This window comes from Dunckerocampus dactyliophorus, chromosome 4 (genome assembly GCF_027744805.1).
Source record: "Dunckerocampus dactyliophorus isolate RoL2022-P2 chromosome 4, RoL_Ddac_1.1, whole genome shotgun sequence".
Classification (NCBI taxonomy): domain Eukaryota; kingdom Metazoa; phylum Chordata; class Actinopteri; order Syngnathiformes; family Syngnathidae; genus Dunckerocampus; species Dunckerocampus dactyliophorus.
The window spans coordinates 15,051,485-15,076,901 of NC_072822.1; the positions used below are offsets into that span (position 1 = coordinate 15,051,485).

At 40.5% G+C, this 25,417-nt stretch overlaps 1 protein-coding gene across 1 annotated transcript; it reads right to left on the reverse strand.

Annotated features, from left to right (window-relative positions):
* Positions 1-460: 460 nt before the first annotated feature.
* On the reverse strand, positions 461-25,352 carry serinc5 (serine incorporator 5). The gene is made up of 12 exons (XM_054773485.1): positions 25,189-25,352; positions 15,008-15,175; positions 12,226-12,404; positions 11,773-11,855; positions 9,008-9,101; positions 8,431-8,642; positions 8,218-8,310; positions 7,047-7,173; positions 6,859-6,928; positions 6,632-6,668; positions 3,442-3,586; positions 461-1,700 (listed from the first exon to the last, which is right to left on the reverse strand). Exons 1-12 carry the CDS (start codon positions 25,216-25,218, stop codon positions 1,556-1,558), a joined length of 1,383 nt encoding a protein of 460 aa, XP_054629460.1. The 5' UTR covers positions 25,219-25,352; the 3' UTR covers positions 461-1,555.
* Between the last annotated feature and the right edge of the window lie 65 nt (positions 25,353-25,417).

A 25,417-nucleotide genomic window follows, 5' to 3' on the forward strand; every position in this document is an offset into this window, starting at 1 on the left:
ATAAGCAAGTTGGCATGAATCATGTGACGTATCTAATTTCAGAAAACAGCTTACTGAGTCTTACAAGGTCCGATATTGTGCAAAATTGACTTTCTATTGTCTTAAGGGAGCCTTAATAGTCCATGTAAGATTGAGGCTGCTTATTCACAACTTCTGATGAAGAACAATGCAGTGTTAAGGATGAAAAATCCATTTTCTGTGCGGTTTATCCTAATTAAGGTCGTGGGGGGTATGCTGGAACCAATCTCAACTGACTTCGGGCGAGAGGCGGGGTACACCCTCAACTGGTCGCCAGCCAATCGCAGGGCACACATATTATTCACACTCACATTCATACCTATGGACACTTTAGAGTGGCCAATGAACCTAACATGCATGTTTTTGGAACGTGAGAGGAAATAGGAGTACACGGAGAAAACCCACACATGCACGGGGAGAACATGCAAACTCCACACAGGGATGCAGGATGAAAAATGACACTTTTATTTCTTTCTTCCATAAATGTAACAATGTAAGCAACAATACCTTTACCTTTACCTAAATATAAGTTACAAAAAATAGTTTTCAAAAGGAAAACAACACGATTAATTGATGTTGGTGGTGCATGGGAAAGTGTTTACTGTGTTTGTGTGAGTATTGCAGGAAACTCAACATCCAGTGTTGAATAACTTGTTTTTAAATATGAGCTATGACAACACAAACAAGCTGACTGAAATTCATGTGCAGCTTAAAAGCTTTTCCATGTAGTTGAGCATATAAATTAGTTGCTTTCCAAATGTCTACCTTTGGCAAACAGCTGTTTGTCCAGAGTGGGAATGACTGTTTCTGTTACGTAAGGCAGATTGATTAAAGGAGCACCGCCTCACGCAACAATTATGACTAGTTGTATAAAACACATGATGTTTTCTACCTAAAAAGATTCTGCTCAAAGGGAGCACTGAGTGACAAAACCTGAAACATCTAAGAGGAACCTTCAAAAACAACAACAGAGATTAATTTTCTTGCATAAAAAACGTCTACAAAAGGGGCACACAATATAACAAAACATACTCACATGTAAGCCTGAGAGATGAGTTTCTAAATTGTGATTCAATTTGCACGCAGTCCCTCACAAATGGATTGTGGTGTAACATTGAAAACGTCCTAGTGATTTGCTACAATTACGGTCCAACTGGAAAAAAAATTACAAGATGTAAGAAATGGTAAGGGTAAAGTCTGGACGCTTGCAGATCACAATTGGAACACAAATCACATGATAAGAATACAAACATTTCAGGAGAAAGTAATTGTAAAAAAAAATAAAAATAAATACCATCAAGGTATCACTATTGTAACACAAAGGAAATACTCGCAATATAAGTGTAAAATTGTGTAATAAAAGGCAACACATGTTCCTCCATTTCCAAAGCTGAGCGTAGATGTAGACGGTGGTTCAAGGTAAAAAAAAAAAAAAAAATCTTTTAAATCAAAAAAGTTGCTGGTCCCTTGGCTCAGCCTCAAAGCTACTGTTGGCCACACCCCCACCACTGAAAGTCACCTGACTTACGTAGGTGTCCTAAGCCTCAAAGCGCTTGGGGCAGATCATGGGGGCAATGAGAGTCAACATGTAGAGGAGCAGACACACCCAGGAGGAGGAGATCTTGATCCAGAAAACCGACCAGCTCCCGTCCAAGAGCTTCTCAATCCTGTGGTCGTCATAGCTGGAAAAAGGATCCAGAGAGTGAGCGACAACAGGAATAAGCCGTAAGACGATAACAAAATATTGAATGAAACAAGGCATCTGTCTCTGCGATATCAAAAGTATCAAAAGTGGTCAGCATTATACACCTCTGTACACGCTTTAAAATGTTGTGCTAGGTTTGAAACTCATATGTGTTACACTTGATAGTATTGTTGTTTACAATGAAGTCATCGGTCGTATTAAAGTTGGCTGAGCAGTTTACTCCTTATCGCAATTACAACATTGGCTCTGTTGCTGCAGAGAACCATGTTTTCCTTTACTATTTCTAATGCACTCCAAATCATTCCGGTTTCGGTATGTAGTTGACTTTTTTGCGTTTTTTTTAAATGTAATCACCAGCAGCGCTGTCAGGAATTCTGGCACCTTGAAAAAATAAAAATAAAAAAATCACATTGGGCCCCCTGGGCAGTTGTTGTCTCCACATCTCTATTTTTTGGGGTCCCGTCAGTCATGAGCCCTTGGAATTGTTCTAACATTTCCCACTCATTATACGGCGCCCCTGGTAACCACAGTAGATGTCACGCATAGAACCAGGCAACCACCCATTTTTGAAGTAACCAGACTCTTGAGACACCAAAACATTTCCATTTGACAGTCTCATAATTAGGAAATGAAGATTAGCCATGTTGCCAGTTGTTGGGTACCCAAGTCAAGCGCTCACTCGCAAGTTCATCGCCATGCTTACTAGGGTGAATGTCTAATATTGCAAAAGATAACTTCTTTTTACACTTGTATGGCAGTTGAATATGTTAAAATGTTATTTAAAACTTTGCCGGCACAGTTAAAGATTTTATGATGATGACAATGTGACCCTGGAACAAATAAAATACATTTATAGTATTCACTACAGTAGACAAATTCCACCTTCAAGGTTGGGCTGTACACATTAAGGTGAGGTGGAGAGGGTGAAAACCTTCAAGTTCCTTGGCACACACATCAGCGAGGACCTCACCTGGTCTCACAACACCCAACAAATTATCAAGAAGTCCTAAAGGAGACTGTACTTCCTGAGAAGACTGAGGAAATTTGGCATGTCCACCACAATCCTCAGTTGCTTATATAGATGCACTATCAAAAGTGTCCTTACAGCCTCCATCACTGTTTGGTACGGTAACTGTACAACACGTGATAGGAAGGCACTCCAGCGGGTGATCAAGACCTCACAGCACATTGTTGGGGCAGCCCTCCCCTCACTGCAAGACATTTATAAATCTAGAGTCCTACGAAGAACACACAACCTCATCAAGGACAGCACACATCCACAACACTCATTATTCACACTCCTACCGTCAGGCAGACGCTACAGGAGTTTGAAGTCCAGGACCGCTTTTACCCACAGGCCATCAGGCATCTCAACGAAGCACTCACACACGCCGCACGCAACACACTCAGAACTCTATTCATTTATTCATTCATTCATTGGTAATCACGTCTCTTCTGTTCTTGTTGCTTAATTTATTGGTATTTATGTTTCTTATGTTCTTATTCAGTTTCTTGTGTTTTTTTTCTTTTTGGGAGAATGAACAGAACAAGAATTTATTTACATAGTATAACTACCTCTTTTACTGTGCATATGACAATAAAACTCTTGAATCTTGAATCTTAACAGCCACTAGAGGGCAATGTAAACCAAAGGTATCTGAAGTTGCAGAAGAGAAAATACTGTATAGGTTTTATATTCTGTACACATGGTGACTCACTGGAACCAGTTGGTTATGGTCATCATGACGTAAAGGGAACCCAAGAAGAAGACAAAGTGGAAATATGTGTAGCTGTAGTTGGTGGCCTCTCTCTCATCATACAGCACGCTCTGGCCTGCACCGGTTTTGTCTTCGTCATAGTCTTCTGCAAGTGAGATTGACATTGTCAGAAAAAAACAACAACAAAAAAAAAAAACACAAAACAGATTCAATTTACTCCATGTAAACAAAAGCTCAAATGTGTGCCATAAAAGTAATGCTATAGCCAAGATTATTATTTTTTTTTATTTTACAGCGTATGTGTTCTGCATACAGTGTAACTCTGAAGTGCTGCATGTTTGCATGTTTTCCCCGACAACATCCGCACTTCCGACGAAACGTTCTGCACCATCAAAGGCACCTGCGGTTGCACCCAAAAGGCAGACGAGGAAGCCAGCCATCACACAAAAAGTCAGACTTCCGGACATACTGAAGGAAGGCAGAAGTTACGTGGCTGTAGGGTGCCATTATGGAGTATTGTAAATGAATCTTCGGTTCATCGAGGATGACAGCACCAGAACAAAGAGGCACGGTCAGACTAATAAAATTCGCATGAGTCACTTAATCATTTCTTGAGTTCAACCCTGTAGGTTGATCATTAAAATTCAAATGAAAAAAAGTGTATGGTGAGGGGTTTTACAGCCTTAAAACATATATAATAATTGTAAAAAAAATTAAGTTGGCTACTTCTCGGATTTCATTTATTGCGGGCTATTTTGGGAACCTGTCCCCCGCCATCAACGCGGGAACACGGTATTCTTCCAATATTCATATAACTTACAAAATGCTAAATTTGATGTTGGTAACTAAAAACATATCTGTTTAATGGTATATGGCTGACTTTGAATTTGCACCAGTTTTACCATAATCTGCATTTGGAAACATTTCAAATCCTATTACCATGTTCAGATTTTATCGCTGTAGAACAGGGGTCTGGAACCTATGTCTCGCGAGCCATATACAGTGTTCCCTTGTTTATCGCGGGGGACAGGTTCTCAAAATAGTCCGCAATAAGTGAAATCCACGAAGTAGCTAACTTAATTTTTTTTTACAATTATTATATATGTTTTAAGGCTGTAAAACTCCTCACCATACACCTTACACTTTATAGACTTTTCTCAGACAGACATGAACATTTTCTCACATTTCTCTCTTGTTTAAACATTGAAGTTTTAAATTAAAGTTCAAATTTCGTTTGAATTTTAAATGATCAACCTGTTAGGTTGAACGCAATAAAATAAGTGATTCATGCATATTTCATTCCTCTGACCGTGCCTCTTCGTCCTGGTGTCGTTTGGCTGTAGCGTTTTTGTATACTCGTTAAATCATATTTCTCCTGTCGTATTTTACTCCTCATCGTTGTCCTCCACGAAATTCCGAAATGGCGCCCTACAGCCGTGTAACTTCTGCCTTCCTTCAACATGTCCACAAGTCTGACTTTTTATGTGATGGCTGGCTTCCTCTTCTGCCGTTTTACGCTGTATAAAAGAAAGAAACAAAAAAACCCCACTAAGATTGCACAAAAAAAAAATCTGTGATACAGCGAGTCCACGAAAGGTGAACCGCGATGTAGCGAGGGCACTCTGTACCTACTGTATGTCAATAATATCAAAACTGTAGCGAGGAAATACTCCATGGCTCTGTTGGGGTCTGCCTCTGGCTCTCTCACACGTTTAACACTATAATTTTTTTTATTTTCTTTTTTGTTTTTGTTGACATTTTAAAATAAAACGTTACAGACATCACAGTGTTAAAAAAACGTTCAAAATATAAAACAATGTATTTTAATCCGTCTATCCGTTTTCTACTGCAATGACTGTCCTTCTGAATGTCCTTTCCGGGCCAGTCAACAAAAATGTATTATAACTGGATAATGCGGTAGCCTACCGGGTCATTGAGTGGTGAAGAATTTAACTTCCCACGTACTTAATTCTGCAGCTAGCGCAAACACTGATGACGAAGACGGCGAAAAGAAAGAAATTTGAGGAGTACAGTACATTTCAGCATGAATGGACAGAGGAATTCTCCTTTGTGGAGACAGCGGGGTTGTCTTATACTGTATGCAGTGACAAAATTTCATCGATGAAACCGTCAAATATAAAGTGCCACTTCGACACTTGCATCTACTGGTAAATATCCAGCGGGGGAAAACCGGAAGAAGGCATGCTAAGAGTTACTCCCACGTGCAAGCTAGCCAGCAGCAACTGCTTGCATGGAGCCGAAAAGCTGACTGGCCTTCGTCCAGCTTCGCTGCTTCTTTAGCAATAGTGAGGAACGGAAAACCATTCACAGATGGTGAATTTGCCAAAACATTCATACTTGATGTGACGAATGAACTTTTGATGTGACGAATGAACTTTTTCACAAGTTTTCGGATAAAGACAAGATAATCAAAACGAATGAAAGGCATGCCTAGCAAGAATACCATCATGATGGCAATTCAAGTGGAGGAAACACAAGTGAAGTACATAACTGCAGCGGTATACTTCTCCCTCGCTTTCCATGAGTCGACAGATGTAATCCTTGCAGTACCAACTGTAACATTCATTCTAATTTTATTTATTAATTAGCTTCAGTATAACAACATTAAAAAGAATGCAGACCTACTGCATTCTAAAATGGTTGGCCTTGCCTAAAAATGCACGCATACATTTGTAATCAGTGTTAAAAAGATATTATACGGCTCTCACAGAAATATTTTTAAAAATTGGCTTTCATGGCTCTCCTTGCCAAAAAGGTCCCTGATCCCTGCTGTAGAATATCGTCAGATGGGGTTGACATTTTTTTAACACGTGTTTGCAGTTTATGCTGTAGTATTTTAGGTTGTACTTTGCCCAAATGTTCATTTATAGAGTGACATGTTATTTTCGGATTGTTTTTCCTCTAATATCCGGGAGGGGGCGGTAGTACCCCACAGCCGTTCCTACCCTTGACATGCCAACCACCTAGTAACAGTGACATCATCTGCGTTTGCTGCCCAATACTTTCTCCCCATCCTGCATCAGCTTGATGAATAACAATGAGCACAGGCGCTCTGTGTGCGCACTACTGCTGGGAACATATTTATACACTCAACAGGCTGCAGAGACAAACTAGTGGGAAATGAAAAGATGTAAGAGTGAAGGTAAAAAAAGAATTGTGATATTTGTACCTGTGTCATCTCCAAAGCAGAAGCAGCAGCGGGCTCTCTGTGGATTAAAAACAAATAGTTTAAACCTATGTGGACTAAAATACTTTAAACACATTGACCAAATCTTAATTCGGTTTTATCAATGAAACAAACTCAATTTTTCCCTTCTTTAATTCAATTGATCATCTTAACAAATGTTGTCAAAACCCTGACGAGCAATGACTGATGAGCAATGTCTGCGTGTTTACCTCAGTTTCTGGCTCACTGTTCCTGCACACTCGGAGTGCTGCAGCGCTTCGCTTGGTGGTGGAGGTCAGGCTAGGCAGGGCAGGCAACACAATGTTATTTTCCTAGTCTTTTTCTGATCATGTGCTGTTGCTGACTATAAATTGGTCCATAGTCATCATCAGAGCGATAGTTTGTCTGCGTGTGTTACCAGGAGTAAAGGATGCAGCAGAACAGGATAATGCCTGCAAGAGCTGTGACGATCTTCTTGTCACTTTCCTTTCCAGCGTTGAAGGGAAACACACACACAGTTGTGTTCATGCCATCCTTCTCCACCACTATAAGTACAAAAGCACCAGCGGCTTTTAGCATACAGATCAACATATGCACACAAATGTCACATTTCCAGTGCCCTAATTTTTTCATATGACTGTAAATCAGTAATTCTCAACTGGTGGGTCGTGACCCATTTTCAGGAGGTCACGGGGTCTTTGCAAAAAAAATTTATAAAAAAATACAAATAGTGTAATGACCCGACATCCGTGAATGCACATCGCTATATTGTGGTATATTCACTTGCTTATGACACACCGAGGTGCGTGTCATGTTTATGGGCGACTCAGTCAAGCTTGAGCAGAAGGGGAAGGACATTGAGTGTGCCTTGACCTGTATAAGAAATTTCAAGGCAATCCGACTTATGCAGTCCAACTTGGGGGTTTAATAGCACCAGCATGTGCTGTATTTGGCAGAAAAATAATAGCACAGGCAACACAGTAGGGGTGCATGCTTTGGCAAAATTTCACCCTTCCTTGTGCAGTGGTTCAGGAATAGAAGAGTTAGTTTACACAAACACATACATACAGTGCAGTAATGTAAAAAAAAAAAAAAAAAAAAAAAAAAGGACACCTCATGACTGTACAGTACCAGTCAAAAGCGAGAAAATTTGCCCAAACATTTGACTGACTGTAAATATAACTACAAAGCAAAATCTTTAGCGATCAATTAAGCCCATGGACATCATTTTGTCAATTGTGCAAATGCTATTGAGCCTGAAAATGCTGGTAATCTACATAAAACATCTGTAATTCCAAAATGGTAAAATGTCATTTTTATGAAATCTCCTAAATTAAAACTGAAGTATACGCTTCAATCACAAGCTGTTATTAAGGACATTATTCTATTTCAAGTGGTGGTGTTGGTTTATAAAGGCAAAATCATGAAACCTCACTTTTACTATCTTTTGGACGCCAATCTGTTTGTATTGAAAGCTACAGGTTAGGTCCACAATGATTTGGACTACCGCGGAACTATAATGTCCTTATATTATTCTCTATTGATGCAGGCTGACAACAATAACAGTGACATTATGCGTTGATACTCACTTTCTTTTGGTTTGCTGGAGAAGGCTGAGAAGGTAAGGTACATGACATACACACTTATAACCCCGGGCTGGAGCAGACCAGATGTAGGCTGGACTAAAGGGACATAAAGGTAAGGTAGTGAGATTAAAAACAGCAATGATTTTCTCTACACATCATTTTAAATGCAGGAGACCACATTTTTATTTGCATTAACACATGAGTAAGAATCCTCACGTTTCTGTATGAAGGGGGAAATGGCAAGCAGAGAGACGATGAGGCAGAGGCTGCTGTTGATGCCCAGGAACATCTTGTTGAGGAGACAGGCCTCGCGGTGGGTGTAGAAAAGACCCATAAAGACCACAGCTCCCACGGCAACACTGAAAAGCACGAGAGTGACCAAGGCCAGCGCTGCATACCACATGCGATTATACTTCACTCCTGAGCTCCTGTGTATGACAGTGCATGCAGAGAGGGGGAAAAGAAAACAGAGGATAAAATCAACATGAACGTGGGTAAAACAAACCGAAATGTGAAAAAAAATCAGAGAAAACCAACTGGGTCCTAAAGAAATCAAAGACAGAGAGAAGGTCTGGTGAGTTATTCCTGCATGGTGCACACATTCACTGAATCTGCAGTGGCGACCTGCTGCCAAGCTCCAGCCAACTAGAAGACTCCTCTTTGCCAAACGTTTTTCTACAAATCAATCCACAGAATGAGTATGTCCCACCCTCTGGGTTGCTCACAAGCACCATTTGTGTTGACAGGACATTGTCTGCTCCAAAAGGCGAGCCAGACTGACTGTTGCTCTCACCAGTTTGTGTTCCATCGGTGGGCAAACTCCACCAGCAGCATAAGCTGGATCAGCAGGAAGATGAAGCCGCCAACAGCTCCAACATAGCGCCACACTGAGCGAGACAAGGAAATCATTATTTTACTTGTTTATGGGAATAACCATGGTTTGTCACAGGTTATTTAAATGGTTGGCATTCAGGACACCATTTATGTTTGCATACAGCTGCTACTAAACACAAATAAAATACAATCCAGGTATATGAGGGATGGCATAGTAATTGACTGGGTGATTAAGTAGAGGTGTCATGAGACACTCAGTTCACGAGACGAAACGATAGACGGGATTGAGTCTACGAGAATGACACGAGATGAGATTTTAAGATTATTTATAAGAAAAGAACAATGATATATAATAAAAAACTTTGCATGCATGACCTAAGCATAATGTTTTAAACTTTTTACCTGCTTTCCACAAATTGAAACAAAAACTAAAAATTATTAGTTAAAATAATGGCAGCAGTTGTAGCTGCCTACGAGTCATCATTTATGTTGATGTGTAGTTGTGAAAAGTCTCATGTAAAATATATTGAAGATAGCTGATGCTAAAATAAAAATTACGGTAAATCAAAAAATTTAAAATATATTACCAATCAAACAATTTAGAACACCCCAATTTTTCCAGTTATTTATTGAAATTCAAGTCCAATGAATAGCTTGAAACGGTACAAAAGGTAAGCAATGAAGTGCCAGAGGTTAAAAAAAAAGGTAAGGTTACCCAAAACTGAAAAATAATATATATTTCAGAATTATACAAAAAGGCCTGCTTCAGGGACCAAGAACAACAATTTAAAGCTGTTCTGCAAAAATTGAGGTTTATAAGCCTTGGCAGTTGGTGCAACTAATTCCAACAGGTTTTCCAAGTTATGGGGTACTTACTACCTCCTCTGTCTGCACACAGTGTTCGGAACACACTGTGGTACTATACCCTCGTGAACATCAGTTGAACAGCATTGTACTGGAGAAAGTAATTTGTTGCTACAAAAATGGCAGGAAAAAAAGGGAATTAACAAAGGAAGCGAGACAGACCATCTTAACATTTAAAAATGTAGGTGTTTCCTCCAGAGAAATTGGGAGTGTTCTAAAACTTTTGACTGGTAGTGTATATTAACAAAATAATAAAAATTACTGTATTTATTTTACTAATTTATATTCCCTCATTATTCCCCCCAAATTGCAAAGAGAAGAATTTACAATGAAAAATGGGAGTGATACCATTTTTTTTTTTTTGGAGTAAGCAATTCATTGCAAACAACCGTTAAATTGAAATAGGCTGTTCATCAGCTGATCAAAAAGACCACAGCTCAAAACCCTTCTCTCATAGATGTCGTTACTGGACTGTGACTAGTTACTGGACTGCAGTGGGCACCAGTAACAACCTTCATTTGGGCTGAGGATCATACCGTGTCTTGACAGTCAATCAGATCCTCCGGCTCAGGGCTGGTAACGTCTTTTTGGGGTCTACCACTTGACTTTTTGTTCCATAGCCCTCAAGTTTCAATTGACTGTCTTGCTGCATCCAACTTCAGCTGCAATGGTGCACTGCGAGAGGCCTTGCTTATGCAACTCAAGAATCCCGCGTTCACAGAGAAAAAGCTTTTTTCTCACTTTAATGCTTGTTTGCAATAAACTGCTTACTCAAATTTTCTTTGTCTCACTCCCATTTCCTCTTTTTGCATTTTGAAGCTCTTAGCGAACTTTGCTGTCGCGTTCCTGGAGCGGTGAAAAAAATTTATCACCGCTCGTAACCGCGCACAAAATGGGGAAAAAAATCAAAAACACGGGCGTTGTCCTAGCGGTGCACCGTCTTCTCTCTCTTCTCCTTCTGTCAACAGCTTGTTGCAATCTGAGGAGATTCTGATTCTGCTGCTGGACTAGTGCACCAATCATAGCAAGTCTCTCAGCATTCATGGTAGTACAGTTTTACTGTAACTTTGAGCAAATTTGATGTAACTGAGGTCTGTACTCAGTGGCTATTCCAAATGGGCTCCTGGTACATTTCTCCCCGTATTTATAGCCAAATTCTGGTCCCCCTCCGACACCTCCATACCAACGCCAAACCAAAGTTCATCACCGCAATGGATCGCTGCTTCAACGCCTGACACCATTCCAGCAATCCCGTGTCCGCTCCTAAAACGCTTACAACCGCTCCACCAAAGTTTGTGCTACGTTTAATCACCGCCCGGGCAAAGCTGGCAAAGCAGCAGTGGTTCAGCGTTCTGTGTTGGCCTATCGGACCCAAGCATCCACGAACTTTCGTCTAGTGGTGACAAACTTTGACTGGGCGTTGTTGGAGCGGTGATGAACTTTGCCGTGGCGGAAAATTGCCCGCTGCTCACCGCTCGCAATATTTTGTGCAGCTCAAAACTTTCGGAGCGGTAGGAGGGACCATCAGCGGTGGTCGAGCTTATACGACGTTGCCTTAACGGGGGCCAACTTCTGTTAAACGGTGGTGAACGGTTACGAGCGGTGATTAATTTTTTTCACCGCTCCAGGAACGCTACAGCAAGGTTCGGGAGGTGTGACCGGGCCTTTACATCCAACAGTGCAAAATCTAAATTCTAACAATTTTTCAGTAGGCCTTAAAAAAATCTTTATTAGGAGTGTGTGTGAGTGAGTGAGTGAGTGAATAATACTGTAATAGGAATATTTATTGATGACTACCAGACCTATAGTATCGTTTTTTTAAGGTGGCCATTGTCAAAATGACTATCCAGTCATCTTTACCTTCAAGAAAAGTTGCCTCTTGTGGGATGAAGAAGCCTGCAGCACAGCAGGCCCCCAGCACAATGAATTTTGGCAACCAGAACCTGTGATGTAAAGCAATAATGACAACACATAAAAATATTGTCACACCAATCAATAAAACAAAAGTTCAAAAAAATCATGTCAGAAAATAAATGCAACTTCATATGTATGTATTGGAATATTCCTATTACTATGAAACTGTATGATTTGCATGTTGACTGTAAAACATTTTGCATGACAGCAGTTTGCCTTTTTCCTGCTTATCTACAGTATCTCACAAAATAAGGTGCACACCTCACATGAATTTTTTTTTACCTTAATGGGATAGTTTGGATTTTTGGACATTAAGATGTATGACATCTCCATCAGCAGTGTAGTACATCAACTGCAAAAATATATCTTTGTAAATGTCAACTTGGACCGTCTTCTCACCCATTATGTATGGCTGCCCTCCAACCAGTGCTGTTGTTCACGCCTATGGTGAAGATAGAGAAGATGAAGAAGAAACAGGCCATGCCGAAGCACACCTTGTAGACAGCAGAGTACCCAACCAGGGTCTTGCAGTTCTTCCCTGCATTCATCTTCTCACACAACTCACTGTAGAAGGGGATCTAAGTGACAACATGAATACAAAGCCAAAATGGATTAGCTCAGTGCTGTACTGAACCAGATTGAAAACCCCAGCCACCCACCACTCATGTTTGCCCAGGCCTGTGTGAAAAGATCCAATAGTGTCTACTCTGAGCGTCACGCCTCTAAAGGGGCAAAAAGAGTGAACAAGCGGGAACAACAACCCTGATTTTTTTCCTAGAAGCCTTCTTTGACGGCATGCTGGCCAAAGAAAGCCTTTTAGGGGGGCATTAGAACCACATGCAAGAGACACAGATGAATGTAACAGTAACAGTCTTATCTGCAAAGTTAAGGGGACAGGACCCCACAGGATATTTTAGTACAACATCCTTGAAATACAAAAAAGAATACATTCTGACCTAAAATAGGCCTTAGATGTGGGGTAGATAACAAGTTTGCTGCGGCCTCCAACTGCTCAATGTCAACAGACAAGATGCCTTTCAAATTTGATAGCCAGGAGAATGACAAATGTTTGTCCGTGTCATAGAAGCATGCACATGCTGATTGAGTTATCACCTCAGTGTGTAGTAGCAGTGTCAGATCAGCGCATAGGGTAAAAGCCTTTGTCTCATGTTGAGGAGGGCATTAGCATGTCCATTAAAAAGAGAAGGGGCTGTCTGTTTCAACTGCTGTAAATCTCAGAGCCCTCATTCGTACAATGGTTGCTCTCTTTGCAGGGAACTTCCCGCTGAGTGACACAGCAACAGTATGTGGGTGTGTGTGTGTGTGTGTGTGTGTTTTGGGGGGGGGGGGGGGACGACTCAGTCAGCAAGCACTGCATGGAGATAACATAAAGCATGTTTTGTCTGGATGGGCTTTTTACAGGATACTACTACAACAAGGACACACACAGTGCAGAGTTATTTTTTTTAAATACGGCTAACTGCAGACACTGGCAGATGAGAAGGTGACAAAAAAACAAGCCTCAAAAAGTGTGGTGTAAAAATGACAAAAGCTTTCACTTCTTGCCACAGCCGTACATATTCTTCGAGTTGGTACAAAAGTAACGCATCTGTACTTCCTCTTTTGGATTTCAGAGTATGTAGTCGGAACTATTCGAAAATATGTGGAGTTTATGCCGTATAGAAAGGGACCATATGGAGTTAATCCGCCTTTTCTTGTCACAATAGCTCCCAGTCTTCTGGAAAGACTTTCTACAAGTGGATTTTTTGTCCATTCATCCTGAACAACATTCGTGAAGTCAGAGCCACAGTCATGATGGAACAGAAAAGGGTCATCCCAAAACTCCTTCTACAAAGTTACAAGTACGCAATTGCCCAAAAGGTCTTGGTAAAATTAATAATAATAATTCATGTCCTAAGACTTGTGTCCATATAATGTACTGTGATTTCCAGTCTATAGAGAGCACTGGTATTCAAGCCGCACCCACAAAATTTAAAGAGAAAAAAAATTGGTATATAGGGGCTGCTCCAATCTATAAGCCGCAGGTGTCCACGTCGTAACATGGGATATTTAGTCCAAAGAAACTTTTAATTAAATAAATGCTTTTTCCCCTCAAACAGTGCGTGTAACACGTTAGTTAAACAGTAGCCTCCCAGAAAAGTCCTTCATCGCTGTCCTCTTCTTCTTGGGAATTAAAACCAGTAAATTTGTCGTCTTCATGTGTTGGACCCAAAAAGCCACACAATTCCCTCACCACACATCCTGCCGGTCTCTATCCTACTTTTGTTGTCACTAGCAGTGTCACCCCAGGCAAATCAGCCCCCAAGCCCGTGCTGTCCTCCCTAGCGACAGTGGACCTCCCAACATCGCTGCACGCTGCCAAGATCCACCGACAGACCCGAGCAAACGTCCCTAAATCGATCGCCTTCAACCTGAAAGCCATGCACCACCTGCACCTAAGTAGTGATGCGCGGATTGATACTGACATATCGATACCGCCAGGCTCTTTAGGCTCTAAAATCGATTCTCAAATCAAAATATCCATACTTTGATACTTCAGTCATTTGAGGTAATGTTTATCATTAACAGGAACACCTAGGGAATTTACGAAATTATTGAGACCATGTCAAAATGAAATGCAGTTGTTTAAAATAAATGAAGAAATTACTCTGTCTTATATTCTTTATTTTACGAGCTATGCTATGTTTTGAAATACACTACTTTTTAAAATTTACCCTGCACGTTAGGTGTATTTGCACAAGTATCGGATTGGTATTGCTGATACCAGCCTGAATTTTACTCAGTATCAAATCGGAAACGAAAGCAGTGATACTGCACATCACTAATGAAGAGGGCACGCACACAAAGCACAAAATCATTGCTCCGAAACACACGAGATGTCACAAGACCAGAACGCGACCACAAATTAGCTGCATCACTGTTAAGCTGCAGGGTTCAGAGCGTAAATGCAATCTGTAGGGCACAACCCTTGACTGCACTTCACATTATACTGTACATGTAAAGACTGTATACAACAAAGTGTGTTCTTTCAAACGAGACCCTGGTGAGGACAAGCGGTACAGAAAATGGATGGATAGATGGTGTTCTTTCAGGTAGTGGCTTTCATGGCGTTCTTGACTACATTCTTTGCATTTTCCCCATATTTCTGTGTGTTACTTACATTCTGTTTCATTTCCTCCTCTACTGTGGGGGACATCATGATGACACAGACAATGGTAACCAACAGGAAATAGACGGTGTACATGATTCGGGTCCCCGTGGACTGTTTGATTTTTGGGCAGCAGTTACAGCAGCATGAGCACGCCGCTGAGCCACAGCAGCAGGCCATCTATAATATGGAAGAAAGAAGAGAAGATGGGAAAAGCATTAAGACCATGACAGCTTCAGAAGTTAGCACACTCTTTTAAGTCATCTATAAAAACATGATTTATGTAAAAAGGGAGTTGGGCAACCAGGATGACGTGCTTGTTCTGTAATCTGATATTATGCTACCTTGAAATAATGCAACCTGCTGCAATAACTGCAGAGAGCCAGAAAAGGGTCACATTTGGGGGAACAGAATAAGGAGGTGACACATTTCAAAGAAGTATAGGCCTTCAAGTCCAAAGGCCTTCCTCTTTTTCTGCTTTCACTATCACTACCAGACAACTTTTTGGACATTTGTTGGGTCTCTATGCTGCAAACATCTACTGTAGAAGTCTCGAGACAGGGTGTGGTGGCTCCAGTAACTACAATTACAGAACTTCCTCTTTCCCCAAATCGAACGTAGTAGGCTTAAGTAGGCTTTGTGCTAGTGTGTGTGTGCCTGATGTTCGATTTGGAAAAGAGAATGTTCTATAATTGTATTTACTAGAGTCACCCCACCCTGCAAGTTCTCCCTCAGCATGTAGAACACACACGGCCTAAGCGAGAGGTGCTGGGATCAACTCTTATTAAGGTGTGGTTCAAACTGGAGGCCGTGTGGGTTTTCGGTTGCCTGAGGGCTTTCACACACTTTTTTCCATTACACTTACTTCACAGACTTTGCAGCCATTAGCGTACATGGTCTGAAACATCTTATGGAATGCATTATACACAAGTGTCAACCTCAAACCTACTTAATACATTACATGGTAAATAAACCTATGCATGCCACTGTACCATTAAAACCTAAACGCTAACTATGTCAACATAGCAGGTGCCTAACTTTAATTCATTTGTGTACCTGCAAAACCTCTCAGTCCGTAAGGAAAAATCACTACTTAATTGGTAACACTCGTTCATTTTTCCACCACAGCTCCATCTGCTAAAACTGGTAAGGTTACTGTCCCTATGCTTAACAGGAAATAGTGAAAATTAATTCAGAAGCTTTACCTTGTACTGAGCAGGCTACAGGCACTGTTGAAAAGATACATTGTCTGAACCAAACCTCAAGTGCAACATGGTACATTATGCCTTGTATCACCTTGTAATTCATCCAGGCAAGATTATAAATCATGCAGGTATAGTATATGTACTTCCGCTAAGATACACACTTGTGTCACAATGAGTGTATTACACTAGCTTGTTAGAAGAGCAAGTAACTGCTCTATTATGCTCTATATTAACTGTTCAAGGCTAGGGGCCTTTCTTCTCTAAAACAAATCTCTTCAATGGCATTCCCATGTCTATGAACTGAGAAAATTCACACATGTCCCTGCACCTGTTTTTTTTGTCCTGATAAAGTGTGTATAACAATGTATTAGGGCTGGACTATATATTGATATTTTAAAAATATCGATATTTACTTTAAACACAATATAAAAAACAACCATAACGTTGACATCAATATAGACTGGATTTGCGCGGTATCTCCCTCATCCCTGCATGCAGGAGGAGGGAGGAGGGGCGTAGCATAAGCCCGGCGGCACCAGTTGAAGCGACAGCGTCTGAGGTGGAAGAATTAGTCAGCAAGGAATAAGCGGTAGCTCAGTAATGTGGAGGTACTTGGAATTCAGAGCATAAAAAAATATTTTTCATCACCATAAAACTCACAATACGAGGAATATGTGGAGCTGCACGCTGTCTGCTGCACTGCTGCTGCGTTCCTCATCAAAGGAAAAGCAAAGTGGTGTGCTATTATAAAGAGTTGTCCTATCACATTGCTAAGATATGGTCCCTGTTGCAATAGTGAAAAAAACGGCTTGAAAAACCAGATGCAGTGCTGCTGGTTGGTGCTGCTGGCACAAAATAAGGACATGCTTGTGTCTTCTAAAAATGTTTACCTAAAAAAATAATACTGAGTTGCTGACATTTTAAAATGTCCTTTTAAATCAGGCACTCCTTCATATTTTGTTCTTTTTTTTTTATGAAATATTATATTTAACTTTTTCTATATTTCAAAAAGAGAATGGCCTACTTTATTTTACAGGCTATTTTAAGATTTTTTTTCTGTGCATATAGCTTTAAAATTTTTAAAAACACATCCTCATGTTAAGTATTCATTTGATCAACTTGACATGCATATTTGGCTTTGATTTGGTCCAAACTTACTTTGCTTAAAAATATTGTGATATATATCACATATCTATATTCAACCTAAATCAATAAAATATTGGGATATGAGATTTGCCCGACGATGTATCCGTTTCACTCTCCAGCAGGACATGAGCCTGCTACGAGATGTGAATCAACTGTCTACTTCTGTGGAATAAATGTGAAAAAATGCAGATATGTTGATAAACAATTTAATTTTGTTTTTCCATCAATGCTGGAAGAAATTTCCCATAACGGCAGTAATCTTGGGCATTTGTAAAAATGTATGTGCAGTAAGTCGGTGTCTACTATGGCTTGTGTATAAGCCTGGGTGCAACGTGTGATATTTGTGTGTGATGTCTCGTTTTATGAAGGCCAATGTATTTACAACAGTTTTCTCTTGAGATGAGGAGGAGAAAGAGAAGGTATAATTATATTTTCTAAAAGTGTCCATGATCAACTCCAGCTGGTATTTTTTTTGTCTCAGCAAGCACAATGATTATGACCTACATCTTAAACATGGTCATTTTGTTGTCTTGTGGCCATTGTAATAACACCTCTAGCAGGTGTGGCTCGAGCCACAAGGTTAGCTAGTCCTGTTAAAGTTCCTGGCTCCATCTCAGGCTCCTCCCGAGTTTGTGTCAACATCTATTGGAGCTCTTGTGGCCTCCATTTTTCTACACATTGCTTAACAGGATAAGTAGCTTTGCACCCACGTCCTTAATTAACCATTACAGAATGAAATTAACCAGGAAAAAAACAGGGCCATTTCAACAGAGAGGCTGTTTGGATTTCATTAGTCTAGGGGGTGTTTCACACAACCAGGGGGGCCAATGGCAAACTGCACAGAAAGGGGAAGCCAAGAGAGGGTGTCTAAAGAAATTCCCATAGATGCTAACACAAAAAGGAGTATCTATGGTAACCAACCCTGTCCCTACCCACTTCACGGCCCCTCTTCAACTGCCTGCCCTGCTAACATTCGACAGGTGGTCAGCCTGTCTAACATATGTCCCTGGAAGTCCTGCTAGAGCTCCACCAATGTACCTGTACTCTCTAGTGTTGGGTGATATGGACCTCAGCATGTATCATGATATTTCTGGGATGTATCATGATATGAAGATATAATAACATTTAGCAGAGTCTTGTATAAAAAGCTACAAACATTAACCCATACAATTAAATACAATTGCATATAGAAAGGTAATAGTAGTAAGTAGGCAAAAATTAGGATGTGCTATAGTTGCTGACGGAAGACTGCAACGTCAGCAAGAGACGCGGCTCTCAGCTGTTGCTGTCACACACACACACACACACACACACACACACACACACACACGGAATGTGCTAGATAAGATAAACTTGGAGCCAGGTCACACGTCAGAAGTCTGAGAGTACCGCTACAAAAGGTGGAAAAATCAATCGCTGGGGGCTGACTCTCTTCTACTCTTCTACCGCAGGAGGAAATTAGAAGAGACATTTAGCCGGGAATTCCAATACTTGTGATTCTATTATGTCCAGTGGCGCGCCACTACAAAATAAAAGCCGCCACACCTTCAAAATTAACTTGAAAACAATGTAGTAAGTAATATAAGTAATGTAAGTAATATCTTGTATGAATGTATAAACTAAATATTCTATATAGATACATATATATAGCATATATATTATTTATGCACATATTGAGCACAATTAGTTTGAAAACAATTTAAAATATCCTAAAAATGTTTCACTGTACTTTATTTTGATAAACATTCACCAGAAATCGGAATCGTACTTGCTCATGTTGCGGGCTCGCGACACTCGCGTCTTGTGTTGACGTTGCGTGTGTTCCTTCCTTATTATAGTGCGAATAAAAAATAGTTTGTAATATGTGTAGTCAATTGACAACAGCTTGTCACATGCAAAGCCTTTGCATGCCAGTGTGTGAGATCGCTCACATTTCAATCTCATTCGACTTTCGGGCGTCTTTTACCCATTTGCACTGCCTCTCTGGCAGTAGCTAGCTAGATCACGAGCCAGCTAGAAGTGGCTATCACATTCATGTTAACGTACTTTAAAAGTGTCACGTAACAATCTTGCTCTTTTGTTATCACTTTAATACTTATGGCTGGTCTTCAAAACACTACACGTGTGTCTATGAGTTGTTCAACAAACACGTAGTGTGTCCAGCTTTAGACACTGTGATGCTATCACAGGGGTCTCCAACACAGACGTAGATAGACGCTGCATCGAGTGTGTTTGTCCACTGCGGCAATATGTCAATGTCGCCACAATGTTGGATGTGCCAAGGCTGCGCTGTAATTTAATACAAGTAAATGTACTTACTTTCATAAATTGCCTTTCTACAAAGAAATTTAAGTGAATGACTCGTTTATCCATTCACACAGGCACTAATATACTTGGGAAACAGTTAAGCGCCAAAAATTTGAGAAGATCAAATACATAGTTTTTGGTGCCTAACTGTTCTTCTTTCTACATCTGGCTCTTTGAACAACCCATGCAATCAAGGCTTAAAATGTAGACAAATCCCAAGTCAAGCCCACATCTATACTGTAGTATGTCTGTACTGCTGTCCTGCTGAGCATTTAGGATAATTGCCAATAATAACCATCCCCCTTTATTTCCAACTATCTTCCTATCTGCAAGTCAGCATGAATGGAAAATATCAGTTGGTCACAATTACAGGAAGCGTCCCCTAAATCAAACACTTAAAAAGGAAACAGAAAAACACAAAGCTAAGCAGACAACTACTTGTGCAAGGCAATCTGGTCTTTCTCAAAAATAGGTCGCTGTCCACCGCATGGAGAAACAAAAGAGAGGAGGCAAATGCACTACCATGTGCTGCTTATACTCAAAGAAGAAAGAGTACAGCAAACAATGTATTTTTTTACGCCTTCATCTAATTCATGCATTTTAAATAGCCAATGCACTCTCTCTCCTTTCATACATTATTTATTAAAAGGTTGCATTGAAACGTAGGGAAGCTGCTTTTAGACCTTTAACCATATATGGCGGAATAGTGCTGACTATGGTCGACAGATAGCAACAGTTCAGACGAAACGAGACACCCTGCTGTATCACATTACACAGGCCCAGTGTAGGGAAAATGTTTGCAGGGACGTAAGAGTAAGGAACGACCTCAAAGACAATAAGATTCATGTCAGGACCTCTCCCACAGTGAGAGCTACCCCGGGGTTGCCTTACACTGAGACTGACTGCTCCACTATTGTCTCTATAGCTAGGCAGCTGTGTACACACAGCAAAAATGTATCACTGCCCTGTTTTCTGTATACACCAAGTCTTTGCTTCTCACTTGGCAAATACAGCCCATAGCTGCAAGTAAAGTTCAGATGAAAGGTGGAAAACACAGCGGAGGTTCTTTCACAAAGGAGGACCGAAATGAAACACAATACAGTGAGACCTTAAAAGTAGAAGAGTCTGTTCAAGATAACCGGTTCCAGAGTCAAGTTGTTGCTATCACTAAACTTTTGACTGTAAAGGGAGTGTGGCATTTTTTATCATTCTCAGCTTAACATAGTGTTCAATAGGAGTGTGATAAAATATCAATATGGCGAACTATTATGATGGATTATCAATGATTATTACTGGGATGCTCCCATCAGTGTTTTATGCTGCCGATTTCGATCATCCATGAGCGAGATCGGCCGACACCGACATTTTTCAATTGGCAAATAGGTAACATTCATTAAACAACAACACAGAAATTGTGATTGGAGGACAAGGCATAATTGGTATAATGACAGCAATAGACACTTGAAAAAGTACATACCCAATGGACGTAATATCCACTTCCCCTTGAGACAAAAACAAGCTGCAAACTAACAATATTGCTTGTTTGTTTTAAAATCAAAATGTCACTGGTAAAGTCACAGAGTTCGAAGAGAAGAAGCTAGGCGGATGAATCTAGCTGGCTAGCTAGTTACAGTATCTGCGGCCGTTGACAGCTAGGCAAAGCATGTAAACAAAGATGCAAATGCCGATCACATGTTTTTTACGGAAATCAGTGGCCTTTCCATCGGAAAATGAAGGGGTGTCTAAAAGTTCTTCCACTGAGGGACACATGTAGAAAAAGTAAAGGATGCGAGGGCAACTGTTATATTCTTCACATTTTGTTGACTAAACATGCTAAAACCAATCTAGTTTTGATCAAAATATCTGCTAAGATTTAACATATCAACTTTTTCTCTTGACATGAGGTTTTATCGCAACCTTTATCAGTGTGGCCCAAATTTTCCTTTATGATGTTCGGATGCAGGCCATATTTAATTTTATTTTTAGACTACACCCACCGGCGGCCTGAAAATAGCCCCCTGGCCAGACTTTGGACACCCCCGTCTTAGTGGCTAGCTCCTGGCAGCTGAGGACGGGCTGGACAGTCAAATCTCCAGCTGGCAACTCTTGAACTGCTGTGACAGATCAAATGCCTCCACACAATTATTGTCCAGTAACCAGGCTGACATCTTGATTTGAGTGTATGAGTTTGTATAACTTTATTTAATTTCCAGTGTATATTCTTCTTGTACTTAGCAAGTTTTCTTAACACCTCTTGTTAAGGCTGGTCCTTCTTTTAGGATGCGTATTGCAAAAAAACGAGACAAAAAGTCAGTGTACGCAAAGCACATAAGTTGATTCTTTCAATCTGGCTGAATCAAAAATGAAAACATTCGTAGAAATGGAGCTTTACAGTAATGTGTATTGCATTTTTTTAAATACATATACTGTATGTTCAACATTATGAGCTCCAGGACCCCAACTGCAGTCTGACTTTCACTTTTAAATTGCTCTTGTGTCAGATCAGTAAGTCATTAACATCTGTGAAGCTTCAGTTCAGAAAATTGCCATCATGCCAACATTGTCACTTATGTTTTTCTGAAAGCTGGCGCATGAAATAACCCTCAATTCTCCTTCTCTACTCGACTCGTATGGTCACCATCAACGAATGAGGGGTTTATAGTGCAACTGTTAACTTGAGTTGATAATTTTACGAGGTAAGTGATTTTTACAGAGCATCAAGACAGGCTTTGTGGATCACCTGTCACACTCACGGTACTACAGCAGCTGTGCTTTCACTTGCCAGCAATATAATCAATAAAACAAAGCAAAATATCCTCAAATGTTGTTTCTGAGGCTGCAACTTGTGTATTACAGAATATTTTTTGTGCTAGTCAACCTGCTGAATCCAGGGTTTAAGCTCTGTTGTAAATAATGCATAGTCAATATAAGAGTCCAATATAAGAGCATCCTTTTATATTCTGCTAACTCATAGATTGTGCCAGAGACTCTTGTGAATAGCTGTGCAGCTTACATGCTTCCACATGGTTTCAGTCCAGTCACACACTCACAGCCAATGCTCACAACCCTTTGGACAAAACTCAACATTGGGCTAAAAGCCTACTCCCCGCCTCACTGCAACATGGCGTACATCTCCCATCCCACTGAGAAGTTATGAGCATCTTGCTCCCACACCATGACCACTCTTTTCTCCACATCCAAAACCAAATAGTGCCCACCACTTCGTAATTTCCGTGTCTGTGCCAAAGAGGAAATGAACAGACCACACACACACACACACACACACACACACACACACACAAAATTGGGGCTCCGGTAAACATCTGAGGCGCACACATATTCAGACTAAGAAAATTTAATTACACACAAGTGTGTAATGAACCATCAAGACAGTTACAAATAATTGATCTTACCGTTTGCTCCCTCACCTCTCTTCTCTTAATCCTTTCAGTTTTGCACATATCTGACACCAAGGCAAACAGGAAACAGGAGAGCGCTTACCCTTTGATGAGAGATGTGCTAGGGTAATTAAATTCCTCAGCAGATCAACTCAGCAGTGACCCTGTAGTCTGAAACAACTTTAGATGGGGAAAATGTTGCTCAGCCTTGTGGGGGAAAAAAACACTCATGTCTATCATTACGTACAGTTCCACAAACTCATTTCAGTATTTGATGAGAAGCCTCTTGTACATGACAAGAGGTGTGCTGTCGAAACTAGGGTTTTGAACTATTTTGTTACTTTCCTGACTACTCTTCATGAACAGATTGCAGATTGACAGGCGAGAGGTACAGATTTTGAAAAATAAAAAGGGAGTTACAAGCGTTGACAGCTGCTAGCAAGCCAATCTAACCGACTAACTGCTGTTCAAATTGGTTGCCTAGCAACAATGCCAAACAAAAAGCAAAACGATATCAGTTCTTAGTTGATATTAGTTCAGTTACCTTAAGGAAGAAAATACAGCATTGTGTGCTACAACATGCTATCAAAGTACTCCAAGATGATAATACTGCCTCGTGTGCTGCTCTTAAGGTGGTTAAAAACCCCACGGAGGAGAATAGTGCACTAAGCAATGATATCAAGGTACTAAAGGATGATATAAAAGTACTACTAGGTGATAATGCTGCCTTGCGCCACTCTTGAAGAAGAGCGAAGCAGAAAAAGAAAATATCACTGAGCAAATGAAAAGTGGGGCTCTGACACCCAGGACAAATGACATGGCAGTCCAGAACAGAGAATGTGATGAAATGGACATTGCTACAACAAAGCAAAAAATTGCTTTAATGATGTTTTAGTATGCTTTATGATGTTTGTTTTTGGATCACTTCTGTGATTGGAGCTTTTCCTCCTGTAATAATGTACTGTAATACCACCGTTACAGAAAATTCGACAACCCGAAGTGTAAAAAAACGTAATGCAATACCTGTTAACATTTGCATTTCAAAATATGGGCCATTTTCCAGAAAATTAGGGAAAATAAAGGAAATTCCGTAAGCTGTGCTGCTCCAGTAGTACTGGAGAGACTTATTTTAATGAAAATTAAAATATGGGAAAAATATGAGAAACTAGTAAAACAAGAGGGTGCCAGGAAAGAAGACCAAAATACAGGAGTTTCCCGGGGAAAAGGGAAGAGTTTAAAGGTATGGTATGGTATGGATAATGCAGAACATGTCCATAAATACCTCGGTCGCGACCCACCAGTTGAGAATTCCTACACTAGATGTAAAGATCTAGGGGTACAATTTTGAGTCTCCAATTAGCCTGACATTAATGTTTATGGAATGTGGGAGGATGCCAACGAACACCTAATCTCCAGACAGAGAGGCTGATGTAATAACCTCTTCACTATGCAGCCCTAGTAAATACACAAGAAGAAAAAGGAAGAATAATGTTGGCGCACCACATCATCATGTGTGAAAGCTGAGAACAAAATATGACTACATATTTTTAACATTAAAAATAATTCCACCCATACTATAATAAACACTACTTAAAATGGATTGAAACAATACAAAAACTACCACGTGATACGTCCACCATGTTTACACAAGTCTGTTACAGAAATTACAGACTGGAAACTGGAGTTAGCTCATATGCTGTCATGACAGACGGCACAAAAAAGCAACTGGAAAAGTTTAACTTGAGCCTTTGTAATAGAGGGAATGCGAACCACACCAAATGGACTTTATAGCTAACATCAATTGTTATTGTCAAACATCTGTCAATACGTCGTGTGACGACATGTTATTAATAGCCTTACATGCTAGCAAGACATTGTTAGCTCACTTGCTTTGTCTTCCACAGTGATAACAAAGCCTCTCAACAATGGCAGCGTGATGGAAATTAAGTGCTTTCATGATGTTCAATAATAATGGTAAGTGACAATTTTGACCATTTGAAAAAAAGCAAAGCCGCTGTGGATGAATATGTGAACATCAGGCGGAAAGCTGAAAGCGACGCTCTGGCCAGAGGAGTGCTTTATTTTTAAACACACACGCAACAAAAAACGACAATATACAACACAGAATACTGCTCACCTGCGAGATACAGCATGGAGTACACATCATGTGGTGGACACAACCAAAACAACCAGTTTCAGATGGGGAAGACGAGGTCGCCGCTTGTTACGTGGAGACCGCTGAAGAAGACGCTGACAAACGTGATAGACTGGGTGGTTTCCCTCCTCCTCCTCCTATACTCGCCACTGTATCTCCTCCCTCCATCCTTTCCTTCCTCCTCCCCCTGGTCACTGCACATCACCTACTA